The sequence below is a fragment of the Enhydra lutris genome, unplaced genomic scaffold (genome assembly GCF_002288905.1).
Source record: "Enhydra lutris kenyoni isolate GAN:26980312 unplaced genomic scaffold, ASM228890v2 scaffoldscaffold16, whole genome shotgun sequence".
Lineage (NCBI taxonomy): Eukaryota > Metazoa > Chordata > Mammalia > Carnivora > Mustelidae > Enhydra > Enhydra lutris.
In genome coordinates, this window is record NW_019154100.1 from 22,443,662 (window position 1) to 22,465,609 (window position 21,948).

The 21,948-nt window shown below is 41.3% G+C and overlaps 1 protein-coding gene across 1 annotated transcript in view; it reads left to right on the forward strand.

Moving 5' to 3' along the window:
* Nucleotides 1-21,948, forward strand: part of LOC111147239 (dynein axonemal heavy chain 11) — a 320,049-nt gene that overhangs the window by 86,656 nt on the left and 211,445 nt on the right. The window contains exons 29-30 of the mRNA XM_022503160.1: nucleotides 16,823-16,972; nucleotides 20,223-20,456. Coding sequence (XP_022358868.1) covers nucleotides 16,823-16,972; nucleotides 20,223-20,456 — 384 coding nt within the window. The remainder of the gene's footprint in view (nucleotides 1-16,822; nucleotides 16,973-20,222; nucleotides 20,457-21,948) is intronic.

The following is a 21,948-nucleotide window of genomic DNA, read 5'->3' on the forward strand; positions in this document are numbered from 1 at the left end:
TCTCTCATTATGTCTCACACAACTGGTTGTTTGGGGTGTTTTATTCCTTGAATTAGTCTCAGAGCTGTCATAACATTCACGTGACCAGCAGCTGGACCCTCGAGTGTGTAGAAGGTACCATATTCCATCACAGGTCTATGTTCCTGAAGGCTTGGAAATCCAAAATACTTAAAATTCTGAATTCTCAGTATGAAAATTAGAAGGGATGGATAAATCTGTAACTGGGATAACATTGTTTTTCCTTTAATTACATTCTTTAAACATAATAAGTGTTTGTATGATTGGTTTATCGAACAGCGTTAATTACAGAGAGTACAGACATGGAGTTTTATTTTCTATGACTATTAATTGCAAACATACCCTGCTGAATCTCCTTGAACTGAGTAGCAAACCACTTAAGAACACTTGGGGTAGGTATCCTACATCCCAGTCTCTTTTCCTTATTTAAAAAATAAAACAACAGCAGCAGCAGCAACAGAAAACAGGTCAGCAAGGTCTAGTTACAAATCCAGTCTTACCTCTGTATGGGGGTCAGGATTTCATGTAATAAATTTGGAGGTGGCAAAGAGATACCGATTATTTTATTAAATATCCCCTTCCCACCCATTTGTCGTGGAGAGGAAGTGGAGCTGCCATCTGTCAATCATTTGCGTTTCTTAGTACTCGTTCTTGATTCCTTCGCCAGCAGTGACGGACTTTTCTCTGCCCTCAACGGCAAGCATCTATGTGTTGGGTCTCTTGTGGAAAATGGGTGTCGGGCCTCAGGGGACAGAGGGGAACCTCCTAGGGGATGTATACTACACAGTCAACTCTGTCTTGGCACTTCCAGTTCTTGCTCTGGGCAGTGAAATCCACCATTGGCTTACATCTTCTCTTTCCTTTTCCACCTCAGCAGGCGGCCAGCAAGGGACATCTCACAGATGGACTTCTGGTAGTCACCTGTAGCTTCTATGAGGGATTCTCCCACACCTCTCTCACTTAATGACTCAAGGATGGGGGCTGGGCAAAGCAGTCCTTCACCAGCCCCATAAGGAGTGAGGAAAAGCCACAGCATCCCCTCATGGGCTGATAACTCGCAGGCGTGAGAGGGCCACCTCTTGTCCCCTCCACCCGGTGGTCCTGGCTATAGAAAGTGCGGATGGCAGTAGAAGAGGGTAAGGCCCTGGAGGGACTAAGCTGTCCTGACCCATTTGCTGTCCTCAGAAGATGTGCATACACGGTGCCCCTCGGTCCTTACTGGAAGCCCTAGGCTACTGCTGGGGGCACAACTCACTACCGTATTTCTCACTTTACTTCCAAAGAATCAAGCAGTGCTTTGGGCCTTAGCCAGATGACATGTTGGGTCGCCGGTACATGCGTCCCCCGTGCCAACTTTGTTTTTTTCCACTATCCTTTCTAAGTCATAGGATGAGTTGTTTTTTATGTATATAAACCTCAAAGGTGTACCTTTGAGATCATTCTTTTTATGTTTTCAGTGTCCCTTTAAAACTAGAGTGTCCTCTGACATCTCTGGGACTCACCGTGGAAGCCCTCTCACCCTTCCTTCCGAGCTCCGTAGTCAGAAGTTGGACATCTCCAGTTCGGGAACATGGCTCGGTCCTAGTACTGCTACCACTCGTTAGTGAATGACTAGATAGTATAAGACGGTAAAAAGATTTTAAATTAGAATGAAACCGAATATTTAGACTCCTGCACAGAAGTCTCCAGAACTGCTCACAGCCAGGCTGAGTGCCACTGGCAGCATTGTCCACCCCGTGCTTCTGCTTGCCAGCAGAAGGGTCCAGTGAATGGCGCCTGGGTGGCGCAGTGAGTTAAGCGTCCAGCTCTTGGTTTTGACTTAGATCAGAGCCCTGTGTCCAGCTGCATGCTCAGCATGGAGTCTGCTTGGGAGCCTCTGTCTCTCTCTGCCTTTTACTGTACCCTGCCCTGCTCCCGCCAAGTAAACGAATCTTAAAAAAAAAAGGGGGGGGGGGTCCAGCCATGTGGCTACAATGTAAACATGGTTTATAGATGTCCTGACCTGCCAGCTTTTGGAAGCGTTAGATTATTTTTTTTACCCTGTGGTAAAAAAATAATTCTGTATTACTTTTATAATTTAAATTCAATTCACAGATAGTATATTATTAGTTTCAGAAGTAGAGTTCATTGATTCACCAGTTTTGCATAACACCCAGTGCTCATTGCATCACATGTCCTCCTTAATGTCCATCACCCCGTTACCCAATCTCCCCAGCCCCCTCCCATCCAGCAACCCTCTTTGTTTCCTAGGATTAAAAGTCTCTTACAGTTTGTCTCTGTGATTTCATCTTCTTCTATTTTTCCCTCCCCCATTTTCATCTGTTTTGTTGCTTAAATTCTACATGTGAGTGAGATCATATAATAGTCTTTCCTTGATTGACTTATTTTGCTTTGTATGATACCCTCTAGTCCCATTCACATTGTTGCAAATGGCAAGATTTCATTCTTTTTGATGGCTGAGTAGTATTCCATTGTATATATACAACACATTTTCTTTATCTGTTCATCTGTTGATGGACATCTGGGCTCTTTCCATAGTTTGGCTGTTGTGGACATTGCTGCTATAAACATTGGGGTGCATGTGCCCCTTCGGATCACTACATTTGTATCTTTAGGGTAAATACCCAGTAGTGTGATTGCTAGGTCATAGGGTAGCTCTATTTTCAACTTTCTGGGGAACCTCCATGCTGTTTTCCAGGGTGGCTGCACCAGCTTGCATTCCCGCCAACGGTGTAGGAGGGTTCCCCTTTCTCCGCATCCTCACCAGCATCTGTCATTCCCTGACTTGTTCATTGTAGCCATTCTGACTGGTGTGAGGTGGTGTCTCATCGTGGTTTTGATCTTTACTTCCCTGATCCCAGTGATGTTGAACATTTTGAAAGGATTAGATTTTTGCTATTTTTGAAATTGGTATTTTAAATCGTACTCAAAATGTGATCCCACTGAGTTTTTGTAGTTACATTAATGAAACTTCTGACAATTCACACTCACATAAAATGGTATCCTACTGTTAGTAAAGGTGCATTATTAGAAAAGGTGTTTCACATACTCTGTGGTGCAGATAACTGCTCGGGAGTGACTAAGGTGGGCAGGGAAGCGAGGAGGAGGTAAGGGCAGTCTGAGACGGCTAGTGCCACGGTCAGCGTCTTTCCCTCAAGCAGTTCTGCAGAGTTAAGGTGCTTTCGGAGTTCTTGGTCACTTACTAGGGAATAGTTAGTTGATGGTTTTGGCAATTACACCAAAGAGCCTGGCCTTGCTACACTCTTACCTGCTTTTCAATATCAGAATCTGTTTTGGACCACCAGGCACAGCTTTTCCGTCTTTGCCTTTTGTCCTTAGAATCCTGAATGTGCTCCCCACAGTGTGACCAAAATAACAAGGCCACTGGGGCCTGGCCTGCGGAGTAACAATGCAGTTTGGTCAGGAAAGAAACCCTTTGTGGGGAGATAACTCATGTTGACATCTTGTGAATGACTTGAATTCTTTAACACCCCTCCCCTCCACCCGCCACACTCGATTTGACAGCGTTAGCCAAAGTGGGAGTTTCTGCAGTTCATTATGGAATTCTATGAGCCTGCACCCCTTAGCTGGGGAGGTCTGATAGCACTACGACCTCCGTCCCGTAAGCAGAAATTCCCTAGTGAGTTGGAATGCTAGAGGGATGAAATCAGTGTGTCTGTTGTGCCTTCAGTGAGGATTAGCTATTAGGAAGTTGGTTAAGATCAAGCTGTAAAGATGTCCTCCTTCAGAATTCACCCTGCTCTCCCAGAGGCCTGACCGCTCTAAAGGGGCCTGTGTGGGCCCTGCCTACCTGCAGAATCAGAATCTCTGGGAGCTGGTCATGGAAATACACACCTAGAGGGGCACTTGCAGGATCCACTGAAATGGTGCCGTAGTTATGGGCAACTGGTTTGAAGTTACACATTCATTATTAACATTCTCTGATTCCGCCCTTTAGAAAAATATCCCTTTGTGGTTTTTTTTTTTTTTCAAGTGTCTGGTGTAGTGGTTACAGGCAGACAGAATAACAGTCCTTTGTTATGCAGCGCCTTCACATAGCAGACAATTTCATGTAGTCAAGATGTCTTTAGCCCCTGATTCCTAATAACTTGAAAGATCCTTTTGTCGTAGAAGAGTTTGCACATTTTTTCCTCCCTTGTCCACGGCCTGATGAGTGACAGCTTCTCCATGATGGAGCTGAGCTAAAGAGAGACAAGCTTGTGATGGGAGGAGCAGCATTTGTATAGCGTAATGCGGGGTAGCCTTGAGCCGACCGCCACCAGGGAGCATTTGAAAGGCAAAACCGAGGAACTGAAATTTTTATTTTTTATTTTAATATTTGTTTGTTTGTTTGTTTTTAGGGAGAGAGAGAGCATTGTGAGAGCATGGGGTTAGAGGGGCAGAGGAAGGGGAGGGAGAAAATCTTAAGCAGGGGCTCGATCTCACAACCCTGAGATCACGACCTAAGTCAAAATCAAGAGTTGGACACTTAACCAACTGAGCCACCCAGGTGCCCCTGAGTAACTGAGTTTTTAACTTTAATAAATTTTAATGGATTTAAATGTAAATACTGATATTTGATTTCGTTATTGGAAAACAGAAGTGTGTTTGAATCAGCTTGAGCATGTAAATCTACTTGTACCACAGTATATTTTATGAAATTGAAATACAGATCAAGTATCTCTGATGAGGAATCCAAATTGAGATATGCTGTAAATATATACTCCTGACTTGAAAGATTAGCTATGAAGAAAAAAATGTAAAATGTCTAATATTTTTTTATTATATGTCGGAAGCATTTCAGATATGCTAGGTCAAATAAGATACATTAAAGTTAGTTTTGCCTGTCTCTTTTGACTTGTTTCAGCGTGGCCACTAGGAATCCACTGTTTAGAAATCGAGGTCGCCATGCAGTCTCTAAAATGAGAAGATCGGGGGTGCCTGGCTGGCTCAGTTGGTAGAGCATGTGACTCTATATTTTGGGGTTGTGAGTTCAAGCCCCATGTTGGGTGTAGAAATTACTTAAAAATGAAATTTTTTAAAAAATGAAAAGAGGTGGTCAGAAATACATATATACTCAGAAATGTTAAAAGTTTCCATCAAGAAATGTCCTTCAGGGGCACCTGGGTGGCTCAGTGGGTTAAAGCCTCTGCCTTCGGCTCAGGTCATGATCTCAGGTCCTGGAATCGAGCCCCACATCGGGCTCTCTGCTCAGCAGGGAGCCTGCTTCCTCCTCTCTCTCTGCCTGCCTCTCTGCCTACTTGTGATCTCTCTCTGTCAAATAAATAAATAAAAAATCTTAAAAAAAAAAAAAGAAATGTCCTTCAGTGATGTCAACCCAAACCTACATGAGAGGAAATCTGCCTACTTGTCTATTAAAAAAATCCCCAAATTTGTGGTGATTGCACAGATGGCACTAAACTGGTAGCCTTACTGGGCTGTAAATATAGGCATCTGGAAAAGTGCATGTCAGGAATGGGCTTCGTATTTGGTGACAAAAAGCCCTGCTGGATCTTTGGGGTACATAGGTAAGACCCCACGTTTCCACAAGCACGGTGTGTTTCTCTAGGGTGCTAGCATTCGGTTGTCTCCACACTGTGTGGAGACACAATCTCTTTTCTCACAGAGATTAGTCTTCCTTCAATGACTATGGTGAAAAAGGCTCAGAATTCAAGTGGTTAGTTGAGGGCATGCAAGAGTGAATGTGTTTTATTTGAAACACAATCAGTGAACAACTGCAGCTTCTTAGAGGAAGTAGAAGGCTGAAGGGCTGTTAGGTACATAAAGTGGAGGAAGGGGTTGCCCTTGAGTTTGGGCTGGGACTGGAGGATGGAACGAGGAAGAGGCAGTAGAAGGAAACAAGCACAGAAGATGCTCGTGGTTTCAACCATCTTGCTTTCATCTCCACCGACCTTCCAGTCAGCAGGGAGGCATAGAAGCTGCTCACCTAAGTGTCGTTTGTCCTAGAAGTGGCCACGTGAGAGCAGAATCACATGACGCAGGTGGCGAATATGTCATGTTGGACATGGATGCCTTCCTGCAAAGGCAGCCTCATACTCAAAGGACTGAGGTATTCACGTGACAAGAAAATAGACCATCTCACTTTACATATGTCATAAATTATATATCTCCTGGGGATTATCCTTGATTATCCTCACAAAATACCCAATAGATGGTTAACCACAAATTGTGTAACAGTAGATCCACTTTTTTGGGGTTCATTTTGCAAGTGTATTGCCACTGATAAGATTTTTGTTCCCACTTTGTTATAGGAATCCTCTCCACAACCAAGTTATGACTTCTACAACAAAATCAGGGGTATCACAATGTGGGATTAAAACAAAATATCACCTTAATGTTATGAGATCTAAAAATTAAGCCCTATAAATTCTGGATCCTGCCACCAAGGAGTTGTCGGCCTTGCTGTGGCATCTAGAACTCCTGGTCCTCACAGAGGTCGTTTGGCTTCAGTTTAACATCAGGGGGCAGGGCTTCTGGCTGAAAGAGATGAGCTTTTCACAGAGTACTGTGCATTCTGGGAACCACTAGAAAAGCTGGATAAAATGGTTAACTAAATCTGCTTAAATGCATCACAGAGTTCTTAAAGAACATTGAAGAAAAGTCTACAGCTCAGGGCCTAAGATATGAGCAGAAAGACACCATAGATTTGCCTGATGTTTGCTATTGATGTTTCCTTGGCAACATTTGACTATTTATAAGATCTGACAAAGAGCCTAAAAAGCTGATCAGAACTTTGATCAGTATCGTGGACCTTAAAAGGAGGAGAAAGAAAGAACTGGAATCAGGCACCACCAAGGAAGATGTTCTCCGGAGAATCAAACAATGTAAATGGTTCTGAGGTGAATTGGGTATAAATGTGCAGGGATGGGGGGAAAGGGGCATCTGCCACATACTGTCTAAAAAATCAATTCCGGTGGATGTAGTTAGAAATTTGGAAGGTACAACAATAAAATATATAACATAGGAGAAAGAATGATATTTGAGCAAAAGTTTCTCAAGTTGGACATGAAGTATTGAGTGTAGGGGAAAGGTTGATGGATTTGACTGTATTTAAGTTGAAAACATTGCCTTATTAAAGGATACTGTTAAGGTACTAACAGTGTAAGCCACAGAGTAGGGAAAGATGTTGCCAGTGCCTCGAACAAGCAAAAGGCTCATATGCAGAATATACAGCGAACTCCTACATTCAAAGAAGAATGGACAGATCGATAATTGGGTGTGAAAGTAGGCAGAATACATAAGGAGGCTGTTCACAAAAGAAGTCTTTGTAATGGCCAATAAACAGGAAAAGTTGTGTAACTCCGAAAGTCATCAGAGAAATGCAAATTAAAGCCACAAAGGAATCTACACGAGTACTTCTGGCCAAGATGGAGTAGGAGGGGCTGGGTTTACCCACCTGCTTGAAAGAACCCAACACTTTGACAAAATATGTGAAGCGGGACCTTTTTAGACACGGGACCTGGGATATCAAAGGACAGCAGTTCATGAGAGACTTGGAACAAAAGAGGTGAGCTCTGTGCTGGTCCCCGTTGTTTCCTCGAGCGAGTTTCCAGGCATCGTACAGGGAGGGAGAACTAAGCAGGATTTGGCGGGCTCCTGGAGTTGAGGGCTCAGAGCTGAGAGTCTGAGGAGGAGAAGCGAGCAAGGGTTGGCAGAGCTGAGTACCAGAGGAGAGAACTGTAGAGAGAGAACTGCAGAAACTTCTAGAGGGGCTTCTTAGAGTCTTCAGCAGGGAGAAGAATTAGCCCTGGGTTACACACTATTCCATTTCTGCCAAACTAATATTAAAAGTAAGATCCGAAAGGATCACATTGTTTCCAAGTAATTTAACTGTATCCCAGAACAAAGCTCAAGAAGATAGGAATAAAAATATATTTAGTTCCAAGCAGGGTAACTTTGTGATGTGTGGCATACCATTAAAGATACGGAGCATCTGAAGAGGAATATGCAACCCTCAGAAAAAAGAAAGGGGGGGATAAAGAGGAACCATGCCAATCAAAATGGATACAAATGTTAGGATTCACAGACCAAAACATTAAAAGTTATAGCTGTATTTGTACGTTCAGAAAATGAAGTGGAGATATGGAAAAGATAAGAAAGTTCCATATGTGTGTATATCAGATATCCTTAAGTGGAGGAAGGGAGCCAGAAAAAATACTTGTGGATAACAGCCAAAAGATTTCTCACTTGATGAAAAGTAGACATCCGTAGATTTCAGCTCAGTGAACCGAAGCACAAGCTACAAAGAAATCTAGATCAGATCACTCCTGTTGGTCATAACCAGCGATAAAGAGATCCAGAGTTCTTCCATAAAGTCACATTATGTACAAAGGAGTAAACATAAGCATGATGAAAGGCTTTGTAAGGTAAATGAGGAAATAGAGAACCAATAGCTCTAAGAAATGGAAAGAAAAAAAATCCACCTATAATTCTTTATGCAGGGAAAATATCTTTTAAAAGTAAAGTCAAAATAAAGAGGTTTCCAGACATTCAAAAGCTGAAAGATTTCCTCACCAGCAGACTGGCAATACGAGAAATGTTAAAGGAAGTGCTTCAGGCAGAAGGAAGATGGTACCAGATGGAATCCTGGATCTACACAAAAAATTGTCATCATTGAAATGTTAACTGTGTGGCACAAGACAAGACAGGCACATCAGCCATCCATCAGAAGGCAGAAGGATAAGAAAGAACAGAGTCTTTGAAATGCTACCTGCGCTCAAGCCCTGATTCTGTAGATGAGTGACTAGGTTACTGCTTTATTTTTCTGAACATCAGTTTCTTTGTATACCAAGCGGAGAAAACCGTAGGTACTATCTCTTTGGTTTCTGGGCAAGAAATGAAACAAAGTAGGTAAAGAAACACAAAAAGGACTTATAATAATGTAAAAATAAGAACAGCCCCAAATTCTTGCCCTCCATGCATCTGTGCCCTCGTAGTAGTGTGATGGTGCCTTTTCATCCAGGCTAGAGCTTGTATCTCCGTCTGGACTATGACGGGACTTGTTTTGGCCCAGCGGATCATTAGCAAGAGGTTTGACAAGCTCACGCCTGCTAGGGCGTACCCTCTTGCCCCTTCTTGGAAACCTCGGACTACCGCATCGTGAGGGAGCCCCGGCCAGCCTGCTCGAGGAACAGCACACGCCATCGCATGCTAGGAGCTGGGGAGCGAGCGCCTCCGTGAGCAAAGCTGCTGATGACCAGCCGACCACAGACACGGAGGGCACCGGGTGAGGCAACCCGAAGGCTCACACGCAGAGTTAGAAGGAAAGAAAGTGTTGCAGTTTTAAACCCCTGGACTTTGGGGTAGTTAGTCACACTGCAGAAGCAAATTCAAGCACATTAGTGAGGTATTTACATTTATGGGCCTAACCACTTGAATAGGCATTCACCAGTTTCAAGGACTTGTACGTGCTACTAATTTTTGATGTAAGAGATTTTACTTGAGGGGCGCCTGGGTGGCTCAGTGGGTTAAAGCCTCTGCCTTCGGCTCAGGTCATGATCCCAGGGTCCTGGGATCGAGCCCCGCATCAGGCTCTCTGCTCAGCAGGGAGCGTGCTTCCCTGCCTTCCTCTCTGCCTACTTACGATCTCTGTCAAATAAATAAGTAAAATCTTTAAAAAAAAAAAAAAAAAAAAGATTTTACTTGAAATTGAGAAACAAAACAAAATATCGAATACTAAGCCACGCAACTAGGTTTGTCTGGCTTCTCTCCATTTTGTTTTGTTTTGTTTTCCTTTGTTTTGTTGCTTTTTCTGGCTGAAGATACTTTGATAAGAGCTGTGGCATCGTTTTGACATCACTGAGGATGGGGGGACTGGTGAGAATATCATGAATTGGCGTATTTCCCCCTCTTGTCTGTTTGTCCATGGAGTTCCTCAGGCTTTGACCTGACTTGGGATTAGAAAGAGATGCCAAGATCAACCCCACCAAAAGACTAACATTAAAGAGACAAGATGAAGTAATGGTAAGAATGTGGACCCAGGGACACATTCTACTCTTGCCACTGAGATCATAAATTGAGAACGACCTCTCAGGAAATCTATTTAACCGTGTCTTATAAGTATGAAAGTCAGAATACGTAATTTTCCAGCATTTTCTTTTTTCCTTGTGTGCTCAGAAGAAGTGTATACATATGTGGACCAAAAAAAGTATACAAGAATTTTCCTAGCTACTTCATTATTATTTATCATAGGTCCAACTGCAAATATCCAAATGTCCCTTAACAGTAGAATGGATGAAAATGCTATGTTATGTTGCTGCAATGGAATACCACTTAGCAATGGAAAAAACCAAACTAGTGCTGTACCTAATACCATAAATAAGCCTCATGAACATAATGTTGAATTAGAGAAGGCAAACACAAAAGAGTACTTATTGTATGAAGCTACATTATGTAGAGATAGTGTCCATTTTTGAGAGGAGGGACTAGTGGCTGCCATGGGATATTAGGGGTTTTCTGGGTGCAGGTATATTCTGTTTCTTAATTCTTGGTGGTTACAAGAGTCATGTTCACTTTATTAAAATTTATTAAGATGTACACACATGATTTTTTTTTACTTCTCTCAATTTTCAAAAGGTTATTAAAAATAGCATTTGTGTTATGACTATATTTATGTAAGTTTATGTGTGCATGCTAAAGATGTTAAGAAACAGAATCAGCCCTGGTCTATATATCCAAGTTATATTTATAAGTAGAAAGTCAAATTGCAAAGTATATATATTTTATTTTTAGTAAAAATAGATTAAGCATTACCTGTTATCTAGTATTATCTAGTATTGGCTATCTATCTATCTATCTAATACTAGATATAGTATTATCTAGTATTGGCTATAATGATTTGTAAAATCTGTAACAAGCTAATTTAGTCTTTTTGGGGTTATATAAGTAATTGCATCTTCATTATTGAAAATGTGAAAAATATGGAAATAAACAGATAAAAGATCGGAATAATATACTGCTAGATACTGTTTTTGAGTGATTATAGTTTTTAATGTGTCATATATACTTATTCAAAATTGGAATGTTCTTCTACAATATGTTTAGAATCTGTAAAATGTTTCATTATAAGAATATGCCATAATCGATTTAAACAATGTCTAGAAAGTTTTTGCAGATCTAGATTTTCAACAAAGTTGAATGTTCATTTCCCTGCACTGTCACCAATACTGAGTAATATTATTAAAAAGAAAAATAACATTTTGGCAGATGGCTTAAATTTTTGCTCATGTAGAAGTAACAAATGCATTTTTATCTTATTCTGGAGGATAATATCCATAATAGACAGGACTACCTTTTGGACATTACTTACACCCATACATAATCATCATGGCTATTACCATCATTATGAATTAATGAGTTAATGACTACAGAGGAATACAGCTTGAGGTCATCTCCATGCCAGAAGTGGTACTAGGCTTTTCTGTTTATCTCTGTTAATCAGCAGAGGCATCTTTCATAGACGGATCAAATATGAAATTAGATATGAGAATATAATAGATTATAATTAGATAGAAATTAGATTGAGAATATAATAAGAAGCTCTAGTGATTTTATTTTCCTTTGCCTTTGTTTTCTAAGTGAACATAGAGTAGACCAGCTGATGTGATTGGTGGCTGGATTGGTTTGCATGTTATGTTATAATATTACGTAAATGAGTTAATATTTTTTACTTTATTTACACATAGGTAAGTAAACACTGTTAAATAGGGAGCTCTTCCTGGCCACAGTTGCCACGTATAGGAATTCAATTACTAAGGATTGGTTAAGTGCCAATCCTTAGTAACAAAACCAAACCCAGCAACACGGTCCAAAGTTAAGATACTGCAATACATTCAATGTGAGTAAGAACAAAAGACAGACTTCATGAAAATCACTGGGTGAATAACAAAGGAGCATCATGCCTCGTGGATAGTTTAGACCATTTGAAGTCTGTCCACGATTGGCCATCATGCAGCTGTTACTCTTCACACAGAGACAGCAAAGCATGTAGTGTGTTACCTCCTTATCTCCAGCGATGAACCATGTAACATTTTGCAGATAAACATAACTGAAGGAGGGAATTTGTGGTAAAATTGGAAACCTAGCGAAGAAATGAACATTGATCATGCTAATTGTTAAATTTGATTCAAACTTAGATGTAGTTATAGAATGCTCACTGGGAATGATGGCTCTGTACCATTTTAAAAATTCTAAATTTGCAGCCAGAGGATTTCGGTGAAAATGAACTTTTGATACAAATGAAAACAGTTATTGTGCCAAAATGGAAGAAAATGTCCCAAGGGCAATGAGGGAAATACCAACCCCCACAAAGAGAGTTTCGCATTAAAGAAACTCTAAAAGAAATTAGATGACATTGAAAACTCCAAGGATAAAATGCTGGCAGATGATCCAGATTTGAAAGGAGTGTGGCAATTCTTGAAGGCATAGGAAAGATGCTCACTCTGTGTCTTAAGTTCTAAGATAAGAAGAAAAACACTAATCAGACTACCCCTGATAAGTTTTCTATGAAGAAATAAAAATCATCAATATTTTTAATATTTTAAATTATACTGTCCTAAATATTTGTAGTTTTTATTTTATTTCCTTGTACTTCTGTAACCAAGAGTGAGAGGGATTTTAATGTTTTAATAAAGACTTTTAGAAGTCCGAGGACAATCATAAGTTTCCCATCAGTTATTCAGATTGTGTAGTTGTTGTTATGATCCCACACTACTGTGTGAAGCAAGGACTGCCTGTGTATCTACTCACTAATGGGTGGATGTACCTAATTGCTATAAACCGTAAACTGAGAGAATAACCTTTTTTTTTTTTTTTTTTTTTCTGCTGAACTTTTAGAAACCCATCTGAGATATGATGATGTTACTGATTTGTTTGTGATTTAAAGTGTTCAAATCCTTTCTTTTTTTTTTTTTTTAAAGATTTTATTTATTTATTTGACAGACAGAGGTCACAAGTAAGCAGAGAGGCAGGCAGAGAGAGGAGGTGGGGGGAAGCAGGCTCCCCGCTAAGCAGAGAACCCATTGCGGGACTCGATCCCAGGACCCTGAGATCATGACCTGAGCTGAAGGCAGAGGCTTTAACCCATTGAGCCACCCAGGCGCCCCAAAGTGTTCAAATCCTTTCTATTTCTTTAGTGAGATAAAAAACAGGGGCCTCTAAGGCACTCATTTTTCTTTTTAATCATACAAAGGCATTCTGAAGATCACACTAATAAGGAATTTTATTTTAGTGTTAAGAAACACAGAGATCTTCATAGAAATAGAACAGATTTGAGGACACCCGGGTCCACATTCGTTAAAAAACAAAGAGAAACAAAATAAGAAAAAACCCAGTTCTGTTGTCTCAGAAGCTTTAGGTGGAAGACTGGGTATGAAAACGCCCAACTTCAAACATGCCAGGGGTGACGATGCTCCAGCCCGTGGGGTTTGCGTTTCCTGGTCACTGACTGAGAGACTCTGAGAGTAGAAGCTGTTTGGAAACTGTTTTCTCCCCAAAGCAATAATGTCTGAGAGTGTCTAATAGTTGAGGTCTCATTTATCCTGCAGCTTTCACCTGAATATTATTTAGGCCCATTACACAGTAGAAGCCATTAAACATCTGTGCACTTCCTGGCCACTTCAGCTGTGACAGTGAATTGTTAGATTATTGGAGATACCTTCTGTGTGTAAATGTTCACTGGGTAATGTACGGGGATGGAGGAGAATATGATCACCGAAGCTGTGATCATCAGCTCTTGCCCTGTCTACCTTCAAAGTAAGTGAGAGTCTCAAAAACTCATCTATTTTCAACTCTGATTTCTAGCAGCGATTTTCTTTAGTACTAAAACTGCAAATACAGCACAAATGGTGAGGCCCAAAGCTTCAAAGATTAAATCAACCTTAAGGAGTTCCTTACCAATATTAGTTTAGGCCTTGTCATGCGGGAAATTGAGGCAGGTTGGTGTTGTTCCTAGAAGCTGCTCTTGGGATAGTTCTGAAGTCCGGTTAAACTGTATTTCAAGAAAAACTCATTATGGAGACGGCATCTATACGCTGCTCGTAAATGCTGTGTAGCTTTCAATCATCATCTGGCTCTCAGCACCTTTCTTTTCTGTTGAGGTGTGCAGTTTACATAACCTAGAATTAAGCATTGTAAGGGACAAAGTTCATTGTATGTATGGACCACATCATCTTTATCCATTCCTCTGTTGAAAGGCATCTCGGCTCCTTCCACAGTTTGGCCACTGTGGACAGTGCAGCTATGAACATTGGGGTGCAGGTGCCCTTTTCTGTATCTTTGGGGTAAATACCTGGTAGTACGATTGCTGGGCCGTAGGGTAGCTCTATTTTTAATGTCCTGAGGAACCCCGTACTGTTCTCCAAAATGGCTGCACTAACTTGTGTTCCCACCAACAGTGTAGGAGGGTTTCCCTTTCTCTAAATCCTCTCCAACACTTGTTGTTTCCTGTCTTGTTAATTTTAGCCATTCTGACTGGTGTAAGGTGGTATCTCACTATGGTTTTTGATTTGTATTTCCCTGATGGGTACTGATGTTGAACATTTTTTCATGTGTCTGTTGGCCATTTTTTGCCGCCTTTGGAGGGGTGTCTGTTCATGTGCTCTGCCCATTTATTGATTAGTTTTGATTGCTCATCTAGGTATTTCAGTATTTGTTGACAGAAAAAAAATCATTGTATGCCATTCATTTATAAGTTAATTGGAGATGAAATTGCTAAAAACAATTTAGTATACAATTCAGTGGCATTTTATGCACTCATGGTGTTGTGCAAACATCATCTCTATCTAGTTCCAAAATATTTCTGTCATCCCAAAATAAAACCCCACACCCATCAGGCAGTCACTTGGCATTCCCTCCTCCCTCTAGCCCCCAGCAACCACCAATGTGCTTTCTGTCTCTAGGGATTTCCCTGTTCTGGACATTTCATCTAAATGGAATCATACAATATTTGGTCTTTCATTTAGCATCATGTTTCCCCCGTTCATCCGTGTCCCATGTATCAGTACTTCATTTTTGTGTCTGGACAACATCCCATTGTCTGTATGTGCCTCATTGTGTCCAGTTATATACATCATTGGACATTGGGGTTGGTTCCACCTTTTGGCTCTTGGGAATAAGACTGCCGTAAACGCTTGTGTACAAGGGTGTGAACACTTGTGTACAGGTACCTGTTTTAAAATATTTTGAGTATATACCTAGGAGGGGAATTGCTGGGTCTTAATTGTATGTTTAACTTTTTGAGGAACACCCAAGTGTTTTCCACTCACAGTGTTTATTTGTACCTTTTGTAAGGAGGGACCTCTTCTTCCCATTCTTGATACTGCCTCAGGTGTACTCTCTGCCACTCACTGTACCCCAGAAGAGGTCAAGTGGCTCACCCGATTGTTGTCCTTGTGAGTCTGCCCTCAGAATGCACGCTTTCCTCCCCTTTCCTCCTGACAGCACCTCTAGGTGGGGAGCCCTGTTCTGGTCTGTGCTGATAGGCCTACATGGATAAGTGTGGTTCTTCCGGTACTCCAAATTCCAGTTAGGCTTTAGTCTCCAAATTGGCCTCTGGCTGAACAAATGCTGATCTGTGTCTTTTAATTTGGTTTTATTTTTCAAATAGTCTGGCACCTATAGTGGAGTTCAGTATGTTATTGGGGATTCCTTTGGAGATAACCACGATCTAAGGTATCAAAGTTAATGATGGCAGAAGAATTTGTACTTCATAGATAGGGCCTGGATTTGGAGACCTAACATCTAAAAGCCACTTAGTTTGAGCATTGTCAGCCTGACAAAGTCATCTAGCATTTTAGCTTCAGTTTCCTTGTCAATAAAGATGGGGGAATCTTTCTTTTTGTAATAGATATGTCATAGAGTACACTTAAGTATCAAGGCAAGTGCGCACCAACATAAGACCCAACACAAGACTAAGGTTGTATGTAACGTAAATTTCCCTTTCAAATATTTGAACACAGCTTTCCTGTAGTAAATGATTTCTACAGCTTAAGAATATATCTGAACTTTAGGGGCGCCTGGGTGGCTCAGTGGGTTAAAGCCTCTGCCTTCGGCTCAGGTCATAATCCCAGGGTCCTGGGATCGAGCCCCGCATCGGGCTCTCTGCTCAGCGGGGAGCCTGCTTCCTCCTCTCTCTCTCTGCCTGCCTCTCAGCCTACTTGTGATCTCTGTCTGTCAAATAAATAAATAAAATCTTAAAAAAAAAAAAAAGAATATATCTGAACTTTAGAAACTCAACCATAAAATTCCCAGCAGGGTGATTGCTACAGGTATATGGCGCAGACAGGGAAGTCGGTAAGTGTCTAATCTCCAAGTAAAAGATAGGTAACTTTTTATGGTAAGCATTGATCACCTAACATCTGATAATCCAGCCAGAGTGCCTGGCCACTTCTCCATCAAGGCCCATTCATTCACTCATCCATTTTTAAAGATTTATTTATTTAGTGTGTGCATGACCCAGGGGGGAGCAAGGGGCAGAGGGAGAGAATCTCAAGCAGACTCAGAGCTGAGCATGAAATCCCACATGAGGCTTCATCTCTGAGCCCTGAGATGGTGACCTGAGCTGAAATTAAGAGTCGGTTACCCATACAACTGAGCCACCCAGGTGCCCCCATCAAGGTCATTTTAAACTCTGGAATTTAAGAAGTGATAGCTATTTTGAAGAAAAACATTTTGAGACAACTCTGATTACATAAAGAAAATTGCATGAACTCCCGTGGCATCCTTACTAGGTTACCCGAATAGATCTCCAGTAAAAAAATGCTCTTATCTTTCCAAATGATCATAGGTGACACGTCACCTTGCCAAACTCTTCGACAGCATTACAGATCTGCAGTTTGAAGAGGGTCATGATGTGTCCACCCACAGAGCGATCGGAATGTACAGCAAAGAAAAGGAATACGTCCCATTCCAAGCCGAGTGCGAATGCACAGGCCACGTAAGATTTGATGATGAGGTTTTCTGTGCCGTGAGAGTATTTTCAGGGTAATTTTTAAAGGATGAGTTGAACAAGAAAAAAATCAGCTGCGGTCACATCAGGCCCTGGTTGGTTTGGAGATCAGAGCTTCCTGTTTGGCCACCACCGGTGTGACCCCTCTGCTTCCCGGTTCCTGCTCACATGGCTTCAGCGCCCCACAGGCCGTCAGAAAGGCTAGTGGCCGAGCTTGTTAGGAAGGATCATCACGGTTGAGTGAGTGGATCCCGGAAGGAGAAGCAGGTGCAAGCCCCGTGACAGGGTCTCGCACAAAGCTTGCTGGTTCCACCACTGAGAGTTGGGGTGAAGTAGTGCCTTGCAGCAACGCGCATGTTTTAAAGAGTCATGTGGTTAAGGAATGTGATGTGACTATTCATAATGGCTGCTCATAAATAAGTGGATGGAGTCTCCCACACTGATGTCCTGTTCTGTAACTACCACGTGCTCCGACAGGTTAGCATATTTGCTCTTCGCACAGCCGGATACCTCAAAAATATGCTTAACGGTCACCGGCGAGAATGGCTCATGACGATTTATGAAAGAGCTCTTGGTGTTCCCAGATGATGTAGAGGAATCGCATCTTTTTATGATGATGCTTGTGCAGCTTGAGTTAATCCATGGAGTCACTGAGACAGTGGCCTCTGTTCCAGAGCTGTTTGGGTTGTGGCGGGGTTCCTTAAAATGTCCCTTGCAGAAATGCAATGCCAAGCTGCTTCTTCTTCTTCTTTTTTTTTTAAGCAGGGGTTTTCTTCATTTCTCTCTGCTGCTTTTTAATATTATACCAAGAAATCCTGCCAAATGAAGGGAAAGCAGATGGCGGAATACTTTGATTAAAATATATTTTTTGATCTCTTGGGCTCTTTAGGATATTATTACAGTGATTAGAAAAAGTCACCATAAACTATCTTGACAAAAGTGTGTTGCTGCCTGCTCCCTGCCCGGCAGGCTGCGAGCCGATTGGCATAGTGCCCAGAAGGACAGTCCACTTGACGGATGTGGTTGTCACTCGCGGGAACCCTTGGTACAGAGTGTTTTCACAGAGCTCTCATTAGTTCTCTGTAAGCAGTTTCGGCCAGAGACTCAAGCATACAGTACGCTGATCCTCTAATTGCCTTTGTTTGATAAAAGATGCTTTTCCGTAAGGTCTTTTCTCCCCCTGCACTTTGATGATTGGTTTCTCCCATTGTAGACTGTATTTTGTTTGAAGAGTGTTGATTGAATACCCACCATGTGCCAGATGCTGGGTTAATCTTCTGGGGATCCAGAGATGAGTAAGACATGGTCCCTGTCTTTGAGGAGCTCGTGGGCTCCCTGAAGAAATGGATAGTTGGCAATAATGCGAAGTGGTAATCGTTGTTAAAGAGGGTTGGGCAGAAGCTTAAGAAACACCAGCATGGGAAGGGATCAAACGACATCTCATCAGAGCTTAGTTCTCAGATCACTCTGAGCTAAGTAGCCATTGTTGGCACAGTCATTTGAACATGAGATGACCCATGAGTCTATATGTGTGTTTGGTCTTCCCAGATGGACTGGAAGGTTCTGGAGAGAAGGCAGCTATATTGAGGGTAGGAATCCCAGAGTATTTGGGAAATGCTCAAATGATGTATGATTTCCTGAAGGAACTAGTTGCTGGGTGACACCAAGGGTTGTGACTTAGTGACTTAAAGTAGTGATGGGACTAAAGTAGTGATGGGATCACAGACCTTGAACTTAGACATGCAAACAAAACCCAGTTACAGAGTCAGAGATGAAGGCTTTGGGGAGGATGGAGCCCATTGCCAGGGCAGTGCCACCTTTTTCATCTGGTAGGGAAGACGGTTAGCTCATTAACTACACAGTACTCCTTCCCAGTTCTCCAGAGAAAGATCCTAGGAATGAATGTTTCTGCCATTTTCACAGACAGAGGAGGAAAAAAGTATTTTGCTTTTTTTTAAAAAAAGATTTTATGTATTTATTTGACAGAGAGAGAATGAGAACGAATGTGAGTGGGGGTGAGGAGCAGAGGGGGAGGGAAAGTGGGGGAAAGAATTTCAAGCAGAGCCCATGCTGAGAGCAGAACTGGATGAGGGACTCGATCTCACGACCCCTGAGACCATGACCTGAGCTGAAACCAAGAGTTGGACACTCAAATGACTGAGCCACCCAGGCACCCCCGGACTAAACAGTTTCAACATCTTCACGATCTTTTATGGTCCTTGGAATTGATTTATTATGGTCATTTTTTATTGCTGAGGTCAACTACTTGTGAATATTGTACGTATCCTTTTTGTTAGATAGTATCATTCCATGGCAACAGATATATGGGTAAATACAATAAAGCATATTTGAATAGGTTAGAAAATGGGTTAAGATAAATTTGTGGGGGCAAAATAAACTTGCATTTAAAAAAAAAGATTAACTTTCACAAGTCAGCAGTTGTCCTATCTCTTATACTCTCCTGCTGTCTAATTTTTGACAAGTGTGAAGATGAGAACCAGTAGGGAATATAATTAAGACACTTGCTGGAAACACTTTGTCTTAAGACTAAGAATGAGGAAGATTTCAGAGAATAGTTTTCAGTATATTTAAAAATTATCAAAAACACATTTTTAAAACAATCTACCATTATCCCCAGAGCTCTAGAATATTATTCTAGCATATGCCTCTATCTAGTAGATGGCTGTGATGGTTGGTTTCTCAGAACACTGTGCATTACCACAGGGGATCTTAGTCCAGCACCCTCTTGTCTTCAGATGTGAAAAATCAGTAATTGAGAATATCTCCTCTGTTGAGGCTGCAAAAATTTATTAGCCGTCCTGTAGGTGGAGTAACTTGAGCGCTATCCTGGGAGAAGACACGTTCAATGGGCTACATCCCCTGTTGTTCACCTTATCCTCTGAGTTAAACTTCTTCTAGTTTTCTACCTGGATTTAAAATAAATCTGGGGCCCCTGGGTGGCTCAGTTGGTTAAGCGTCTGACTCTTGATTTCGGCTTAGGTTATGATTTCAGGGTGGTGAGATCGAGCCCTGCATCCAGCTTGAGATTCTCTTCCTCTTCCCCTCCCCCCATTCATGCTCATGTGCGCTTTCAACATCTCAAAATAAATAAATAAATCTGGAAAAGAAATCCATGTAAGGCCTCTCTCTCTGCATGGCTTTTAAGCCCGTGGAGGGATGGAGTTCTCTCTCTTCCACAGTTAAGCCTGTGCTAAATCATTTTAATTTGCTTCAAAAGGTGGAAACATGGCTCCTGCTACTTGAAGAGACCATGCAAGGAACAGTGCGACATTCCATCACAGAAGCCATAGCAGCCTACGAGGAAAAACCTAGGGAGTTGTGGATCTTGGATTTCCCGGCACAAGTTGCTCTAACAGGCTCACAGATCTGGTGGACGACAGATGTTGTAATAGCCTTCAGTAGACTGGAGGAAGGCTATGAAACGGCCCTCAAGGATTTCCATAAAAAACAGGTATTTTATAGGTGCGGGCTTTTGAGGTTTGAGGGCACTTGAAGAGGTAAGCGTTCATTCCTCCATCATTTAGGGAGTATTGTCTGTGTGCCAGGCGCTATGATAGAACTATTTCAGCAATCAGTGGTTTGATTTTTCTTTTTCTAGCTTTGTGTCATCCTTCTGGTTGGCTACACGGGTTAAAAAAAAAAAAATCACGTCACTCATCTCCCAAGTCTCTAGTGTATCACATGTACTCAGATACCGTGCCTATTTCTGTCCTTCTGTGTAAGACTCTCCATCTAGGCTAATGGAGTATTTATTACAAAATATGTACATGATTTGCATGACTCAGAGAGATGGAGGGCTCTTCGGCAAAGACAGATGTTTTCATGTATTTTGGGTTTTGGTTAATTACAGATCACAGATGAGCAGTTTTGGAAAATGGTCTATTTCGAATTCCATTTTATTCATCCTGCTTCCTCTGGGACCGCTCCATGAGCCTCCCGTCTTAAGGTGTGCTCCTGGTTGTGGAATTGTTTAGAGATTCGGCCTTTTTATTGGCTTTTAGATTAAGAGGATATTAGGCTGGAAAGATATCTAGATATTAGTGTTTACTTTTTTTGTTTTCAGTGGCTGAAGTGTGAATCCAGAGACATTAAGCAGTTTTCCCAATGTTGTACAATTTTAAGTTGCACTGGCAGGACTAGCAGAATTCAGAATGCTCTCCACTGCTTTCTATTGCCTGTCCTCTTAGCACTACTTTAAATTCAGTCCCCAAAAAATCAAATAGGTGCAGAGGGTGAAGGATATTTGGATCATTAACGTATTCAGCAATTTGACGTTTTAGAGTGTTTTGATTATTTCTTTTAATTTTGCTTGAATCTTGAGTGGAGATCACCTGACTTACTGATGTTACTAAAGAAGTCTTTATATTACTTACTTTCGGAGAGAAATAGATTCTTGATGCGCGTCTTTAGGAAAAGGGGACGTTGGTTTATATTGAGTAGGCTTTAGGTTACTGGATTGGATTTTCAAAAGTGACTGGTTTCCTCCTAGGACAATAGCTCTATAATTCTAGTCAGCGCCACTTGGGTGAGGAAGCTAAGTAGGTGATTTTTTTTTCATGGACATTAACAGCTAATTAAATTGCAATTATATTACAGTTTTATAAAAATAAGTTTCTGATTAGTTAATTTATTGATATCTCTGCCTTTATTAAAAGTACTTTCATTATCTATTGAAGAAAGGATTCTTTAAAAAAAAAAAAGTTTTAACATCCTCTCTTAAATTTCAGCTATTATCAATCATTGCTGAAACTTAAATTTTTCAGCCTACGTATGCCTACTTTATTTTTCCCTGGCTTCAATCAATTATCTCTTTGATTACAAGATACCATTTTGTGTAATATTTAAATACCTAATTGCTTAAAACAGTAAATTATATGTTGTGGATATTTCTTCTATCAATTTTATTTTCAGTGTCATGATTTCTTTATTAACGTGTGTTATGA